At 40.3% G+C, this 8,239-nt stretch overlaps 1 protein-coding gene across 1 annotated transcript; it reads right to left on the bottom strand.

Moving 5' to 3' along the window:
* Positions 1-622: 622 nt before the first annotated feature.
* On the bottom strand, positions 623-7,076 carry LOC129943263 (putative polypeptide N-acetylgalactosaminyltransferase 13). The gene is given in 10 exon segments (XM_056052571.1): positions 623-1,079; positions 1,111-1,279; positions 1,337-1,448; positions 1,450-1,592; positions 1,686-1,861; positions 2,072-2,152; positions 2,399-2,811; positions 6,254-6,396; positions 6,474-6,667; positions 6,780-7,076. Coding segments are annotated over 10 exon segments (1,827 nt in total). The 5' UTR covers positions 6,876-7,076; the 3' UTR covers positions 623-779.
* Between the last annotated feature and the right edge of the window lie 1,163 nt (positions 7,077-8,239).

Genomic DNA, 8,239 nt, shown 5'->3' with positions numbered 1-8,239 from the left:
TCAGATTCAAGTTTCTGAGTTGGACCTGGACTGTAGAGGGTTCTTACATTCCAGGTACAAACCCTCAATGCGTAGTCCGTTGTCGTTCCGGGTCTAATTACCATAAGAGGGGAATCATTATCCGAGGCTGGTATCTCTCTCATAACTTACAAGTTTTTTACTGTGAAGGGGTTGTTAGCCCCTCGTGTGTAGGAAAAGTTGCAGTATAAGACCTTATGATAAGATTGTACAACACCCCACCACCATTGGTGTTTCTAATCGTGAGAAAAATAAAACTCGAAGTGATTTTTTTAACTTCTGTTTCATAAATTTCCACTTAGAAGTCTTAAGAAGTATTTAAGTAAATTTTTATAAAATTGCACCTCCCGCCCTTAGCGACCAAAGTTATCGTACTCGTGCCTGTTTTTATTCGATTATTTTAACATTAAATCCCATTAAATGAGCCAAAAAACGGGTTAAACTCTTAACGTATATTTTCATTTCATACATTTTCAACTATAAACATTCTAAACAAATTTTCAAAAAAAATATTTCAGAACATCCAATTATAAAACAAGTTCATTAGTTTATTGAAATTTAAGATTCAAAGTTCAAATTTAATCAACGTGACGAGTGACGTCGCTGCAGCATTTGTAAGCCTTTAAAATGTGTATTGTCACCATAAAACACAAAAACACGCAACCTCTTTGATGTCCTATCTTCACGTTTACACTTATTTTCCATTCATCCCAACTCACGCCTTCATGACATTTATTGTTCAGCAGAACAAACTACCACCGCTACAGTTCAACGGAAAATCTAAACAACTGTGATGGAGCTCCACGTCGACATTTACGCATTGTTACAACCTCACTAAAGGGATTATCTAGACACAGTTGAGTGTTTTCATGAATTAATTTGCCACCTAACCGTGTCCATCCTTTTGAATGGTCACAATCTCCTAACTCCACCGTTGTCGCCGAAGCAGATGCAGACCACTCTGTCATCAGCCACTCACTGTCATTGGATTTTTTAACGTGATGAACACGAACACTCAAACAATGCCCCGTATCGGATACCAGACGGCCATCTTTTTGACTGAGAAACCAATGGCTAGTTCGGCCATGATAGCAGTTTTCCAGGACAACATCTGCAATAGTTCCGGAAGCAGCCCGGGCAAGGACACTGCCAGTTTTCAAGCACTTTTGTCCAGAGCTCAATTTTCCAAATGCAATGTAATCTGTGTTTGGCAATCTGAAAGGTAGAACCACCATCACCGATGATATGATGAATACGAGGTCTAAGAACCAAAGGAAAAAGAGGAAGAAGGTATATTTTTGACTTTGAAAATACTCACTTTAGTTGCTGGAAAACCGTTTGCAAGAACCATGAAAACGGGCGGCACTGTAAATCCTGCTTTTTCCTTTGAATTGGTCTCGGCGGTGATGGTGGTGGCGGCGGTGGCGCAAGATTGCTGTCGTGTCCTGTTGATAAAGTTTTTTTTGAGATCCTCATAGGATTTTCCACCATCAGTTCCAGGCGGCCGCCTCCTCGAAGCAGAGAAAAAGTATTTATACTCGTCCAGCCAAGAGTCGGCAATGACTTTACGATTTCTGCATTTTACGAGTTCAAGATATAAAGTCGGACCGGTTCTTACTTTGTTCTTTTTATCTTAATCTCTATTTTTGTTTACTGCCAAAACTTACCTTAGATCCTGCTGCTGCTGCTGTTGTCCATTAGGAACCTCCACCGGCAGCGCCTGATGATGCGGGCTCTGGATATTCCGGAACACATGACCCACCCAGCTACAGGGCACAATCTCAATTTGTCCGCCACACAGCCACAGTTTTATAGACATTCCAATTGACTCGCCACCCCAAACCTGTCATCAAGGACGAAAACAAAACGCTTTTCTCTCAAAATTCCACAAACAAATATTTTTGTTTTTGAGTTTCAATCCGCATGCCGCACCGCACCGCAGTACTGTTTAAGCTGTTTCACTTCACTACAAAGAACACAAAAACACCCTTGAGTGCTTCTGAATCTGTGTACCTGTGCAACAACAGCTTTTTTTTACAAAATCTATACACACCTTCAGAAGGGGGTTGAATCCATTCAATTTGGAAAACCAATTTCGGGATATCATGAAGACTCCGCCGGCAAACGTTGGACTCTTGCAAATAAATCAACCGTAAAACAGAAGCCTTAAGAGAGAAGGGCGAAGCCCCGTCCAAAAATGGAATATTTATTTGTTCTCGAAGCGAGAAATTAAGGCAGAAATATTGAAATATATAGGCAAGGTCTAGAGATGCCAGTTATAGATAGTTTGGTTGAAGGTTTTTGAGCTAACTGCTAACACAAAACTTCTTTTGAACATTGACAATTACGCAAATGGGTCTGATGGATGGTTTCTAGCTACGCGTTGCTCCTCGCTCACCGGTATCCAACGAAAGTGTAAATCCCAAATGAATCCGCCTTTGAGATACTCTTAACTGGTACGGTATTGAAATGTTGTCGCATCAATGCTATCCAATACCGGACTAACGGCCATGCCTGGGTACGAGCTGAGGCGGTCCAACAATGGTTCCATCCAGCCGGCATTTACCTCGGAATGACTGTCGAGGAAGACAATGTAATCACCGGTGGCTAGTTCTGCCCCCAGATTACGTGATTCAATCAGACCCGTGTGCTGACTATTGCGGTGAGGTTTTATAAAAGCCCCCAAGGGCAACTTGACCAGGTCAGCAAGGGCTGTTTCTGAAATGAAATGATGGAGAAAAAATAAGTAATATACAGTAAAATGTTTGGTCATCGCATCGCATGAAGGGGGGGCTGTGTACGTTTGTAATTATTATGGAAAATGGGAAATTGGAGTGCTGATATAAGTTGTGGCATTTATTTGGGAATCTTTGATGTTTAACAAGGGTGTAGGCACGAGTTTATGGATCTAGGCTATGTGCTGTTGAAGGTCTCCTTGTTTGTTGTTGAATTTAAGGACTTGATTGAAAATAGAACATTGAATACGCAACACCCCTTGGGACTTGAGTTATAACTAATGGAAAGGATGCACCAAGAGAAGTTAAAAGTGATTCCAGAGATATTTGTATCATCGTAAAGTTTTGTGGTAAAGGTTTTGTAGGAATGGCGCACTCATTTCAAAATGCTATTAAAATGATGTAGCTCACCATGAACTGAACATGAATGATTGTTATCTAGAAACCATAAAGAATTTTGAAAGTCTGTAGTTTTGAAAACAGGTAGATATAATATTTTAATGAGTGTCATAAAATTGGAAAGATTTGAAATAGCAGCTATTAAAATGTTTGAGGGCTTAAAGTTTTGTTTAAAGAAAGAATGGGACAGGGTAACGCGATTTTTTTTTTTGAAAGATAAAGGTTTTATTTAAGGTATGCTCCGAAAATGGATTCAGGCTGATTGATTTCGCAGCGGGGCGAGACGTTCTGGTAGCTAGTACGCAGTTCACGCATCTCAATATCCACAAGGGGACATGGAAATCTCCTGATCAATCAACCGTCAACCAGATTGACCACATTGCGATCGACGCACAACACTTCTCCAGTATCCAGGATATCCGAAAATTCCAAGAGGCCAACATTGACTCGGACCACTACCTCGTTAAAGCCAAGGTACGGCTACGGATATCCCGATCCAAACCAAAACAAGGAAGTACTGTAAGAAGATTTGACGTTAGACGGCTACAATCGCAAGAGACTGCCATGTCCTTTTTTGATCGAGTCTCTAATAACCTCTTAAGGAGCCGTATGCCTCCTGCGTTAAGCATTGAAAACCAGTGGCAACATTGCCTTGCAGCCATCAGAGATGCCGCCTCTGAAGTGCTAGGTTTCACACGGCCACCACAGCGAAACCCCTGGTTTGACGACGATGCCGGCAAGCGCACGCAGCGAAACAAGAGGCATACAAAACGGCGCTGCACAAAAGGACTAGAGCTGCTCTCGAGCTCTACGAGCAGAAGAGGAGAGGGGAACACCGGCTTCTTAGATGGAAAAAAAGAGAGCATGAGAAACGCGCGATCGAGGAGATAGAGGGATGTCACAACAGAAAAGAGGTTCGTAAATTTTACCAAAAGGTAAAAAAAACCTCCCAAGGGTACCAGCCACGAACCGAAGCCTGTAAAGACGGTCAGAAGAACATCGTAGTAGAACCGCAGTCAATGCTGAGAATATTTAAAGATCACTTCTCCAAATTATATAACGGCGATGCGAACCGAATTCTGCTGTAAGGGAGATAGAACCACTCAACCTCGGCGACGCAGATCAACAATTCCGCCTACCCGACCTTGACGAAGTGAAGATTGCTATATATAAACTTAAGTCAAACAAAGCTGCTGGAGCTGACGGCATCGCTGCCGAACTATTCAAAGCAGCAGGCGATGACTTGGTACGGAGCATGCACCAACTCATCTGCAAAATATGGCCGGAAGAAAGCATGCCCGATGAGTGGAATCTCAGCATAGTGTTTCAAACTTATCCGTTTTTGCAGAATGACGATGGTGAATGCACGCTGCTCTATTAAGGTCGGAAAAGATCTCAGCGATGCATTTGATGTCAAGAAAGGTTTTAGACCAGGCGGTGCACTTCTTCAATATCGTTCTGGAAAGAATTTTGTAAAACTGAAGCGTCAACACTAGAGGAACAATCTTCCAAAGGTCCATCCAATTACTGGGATACGCAGATGATATTGACATAATTGGTAGATCAAAGCGGGATGTCAGTGGAGAATTTTTGAGGATTTCGAAGAAAGAGAAGAAGATGGGTTTAGTGGTCAATGAAGGCAAGACCAAGTTTATGCTGTCATCAAAAAAGGACATTGAAGAACGACGTCTTGGACAAAACGTCACCATGGACAGCTATAACTTTGAGGTAGTTAAGGACTTTGTCCACCTAGGCACCGGTATTAACACAGAAAACAACACCAGCGCTGAAATCAAACGAAGAATAACTCTTTCAAATCGCTGCTTCTTTTTACTTGGAAGGCAATTGAGAAGTAAAGTCCTCTCGCGAGCATCTAAAATCAACATCTATAACACACTCATCATCCCGGTTGTCATTTATGGCGCTGAGGCCTGGACCCTGTCAAAGAAAGATGAGAGCGTCTTAGGATGATTCGAGAGAAAAATTCTTCCGGTGATTTTTGGTCCCGCACGCATAGATGGAGAATGGAGGAGAAGATATAACGACGAACTGTAAGGGCTGCACAGCGACACTGACCTAGTTAGCATAATTAAAGTCCAACGGCTTAGATGGCTAGGTCATGTAAAGCGGATGGACATCAACGCTTCAGCCCGGAAGGTCTTCGAATCCAATCCCGAGGGACGGCGCAGTAGAGGTAGACCGCGACTCAGGTGGGGCAACCAGGTGGGAGAGGACCTCAACCAACTTGGCGTGCGAAACTGGAGACAGCTAGCTAGGGACCGAGCTGGCTGAAGACGCTTGTTGGTTGAGGCCCAGGTCCGCCCCGGACTGTAGCGCCACCTTAAGTAAGTTTTTGATCAAAAACAAATAATAGCAATTAATTGTAAAATAGAAACAAAAGTAGATAATCTTGAAGTATTGAAATATCTCAGGAGCCAACACCAAACAACACAAAAACACCCTGAGAGTCCTTTCTGCATCTTTCTGCATTATTATCTGTCTATATAACAAGATTTATTTGAAGTCGATATCTCTACTGGTTCTTGAGTTATGAACGACGAAAAAGACATCACGAACGTACGGACATACGGACATCTCTCCAAAAATCTTTTATTTCGACTCTAAGGATCTTGAAACGCCGAGAAATGTAAATATTTTCAATTCGACAAATCGTATCGATTACAATAACTTCCTATGGGAAGTTTATAAGCCCAAACTTTTTATTCGCGCTGTCCATCTCATTTTTGAAAGTGTTGAAACTTTAATGACTGTGAACAGCTGCGAAGTGAACCCTCAAGTCCGGAGGTTCATAAGACGAAATATGAACTTTTTGTGTACTATTAAAGTGATGTGTGAACTTATTTTGGAAAGAAGTATTTACTTAAGTGAGGGGTATATAACACTGGTACCTTGCGGTCAGGTATGTAAACAGACTCAATCTTATTTGTCTAGCAGAAAGTTTATTCGGTTACGTTTGGGAACTTGGAATAAACAAAAAAAAAAACTCAAAAACTACTCTCACTGTTCATTATTAGAGACCAACACTATTGGTATGACTTAAACAGACCTAAAAAGGCTTTAAATCCATAACAATCTCTTACTATCATCACTAAAATCATCAACAACAATAATTTCCTCCAAAATCCGTCGTGGAGTCCTCAGCGTTGATCTCGGTTCATTCCTAAACACTACTATCGCAGATACTTTGGATTTATTTGGCACATTAAATCTACGTTCCTTGCATCTGTAAAATAAAAATGCAAATCAGTATATTTTCAAGTTAAAAACAACCGTCATATCAAAAGAGGAAAAAAGCCTCACACTTCATCACGCGTATCTGGCAGCTTACGAAACGCTCCAATTCCGTCACTGATGTATTTTTCAAAAAAATAAAAATCACTTTTCTTCTTCGTCTTCTTGAGTTTCTTGTTTTTATTTTTGAACGAATGGAGAACCATCCGCTTGGAGATAAATCCTTCAAATTCTCTCGACAGCGCACTTAAGTTGCCAAGGATCTAAAGTGTATAAATGTATCTATATACATAGGTATACAGGTATAGGGCATATGGTTTATGATGAAAATGTATCACATTGATGAAGAAAACCACCTGAGATTAAACACCTTACTTTCAGTTCACCGATATTCAATGTGGAGTTGGATTCACGTTCTAGTTGCACATTGATTTGAATCACAAAGAACACCGTGCTTAGTATTAAGACCATCAAGAGTAGCAGATACTTCTTCTTTCTATTGAATCCGTCTATTGAATTGGTAAGAGTGACAGAAGGTAAAATTAAAATAAATAATAAATATAAACGAATTTCCTCAAAGCTCTAATGTTCCATAACGACGACTCGCAGTGACTATAGAATCGGATACGGTGGCGGCCGCGGCGCGGCGGTGGTGCTACGTGTTCGGCAGAGTAGTTTCTTATCGGTGTTCGGAGTCGGAATTCGAAATCAATATTTGACATACATTTTAGCCAAAGCGATATCAATGACGAACGATACAAATTTTGTCTTTCTTATTTTTGTTTCGGTTCTGATAATATCACGTCGTCGTTTGCGTTATCGGTTTCGATAGCAGGTATCTGTTTGACTACATTTTTGTTGACGATTGGGATTATCTTCGGTATACACCCTCAGTTGTACAAATACCCATTACCCAGCCCACCACCTTTCATGTGTAGCTAGGTGTTTGCTTTTATCGAAGACACTTGATACTATAAATTAATTAGCAATAAGATGATAAGGACAACGTAACCATCACAGCACTTTTCCAGAGTATTGTTAAGCACCCATAGACTGACTGCAGTCAAGCACAACAGAACTGATTCAAACCGAAGGTATAATACAGGGTTTCTCAATAAAAGGTTTTATTTTGATTATAAAAGAAAAAAGGAATCCATTCTTTTAACTGTAAGAAAGAATAACAAACAATACTCGTATCACCCAAATGGCCGCCATGACTGAGGCGGAAGTACCATATCGTCTTATCAAATTTACCATGGCCAATGTGCACATTTGAGGCTGTATGCCTCCAATAACTTTGACCTCAAAAACAACTATGCTGATTTTACATAAATCTTATGTTTGACGTTTACTCAAAGTTTACAGGGTTAAAATCCCAAGATTTTGGTTTCAATTTCGATTTTTGTGATAATTTTAATAAGTTGTTAAAGTGTAAATCATTCTATTTTCATCAATGACGTAGTTTTTACTCATTAAATGTCAAAATATAATAGCTTCAAAAGTGACAGTTTTTTAAATAGTATCTAACCTACTGAGATTAAAACTTCAAATCGTGGTTGGTATTAGCCTCCACATTTTCTTCTTCGGTTTATAGAATGATACCAAGTTCAGCGGACCCTTTAACTAAACCAGAACTCAAATCTCGTCATCAAACTCAATTACTCGAGGTATCTTTATTATAACACAACTTGATAACATCGCTGAAGCACTGAAAATTGAAAACTTCATGTTTGCTGTTATGTGACCAAATTACTCTTCAATTGATCATGGTAGATGTAAGAATCAATTTGTCAAAGTTAAACATTGGCTTGATCTCCTAGCTGACGGTTGTGCTC

The sequence above is a fragment of the Eupeodes corollae genome, chromosome 1 (genome assembly GCF_945859685.1).
Source record: "Eupeodes corollae chromosome 1, idEupCoro1.1, whole genome shotgun sequence".
Classification (NCBI taxonomy): Eukaryota; Metazoa; Arthropoda; class Insecta; order Diptera; family Syrphidae; genus Eupeodes; species Eupeodes corollae.
Note: the sequence above shows the minus strand (reverse complement) of the source record. Positions and strands in the feature narration are given on the sequence as shown.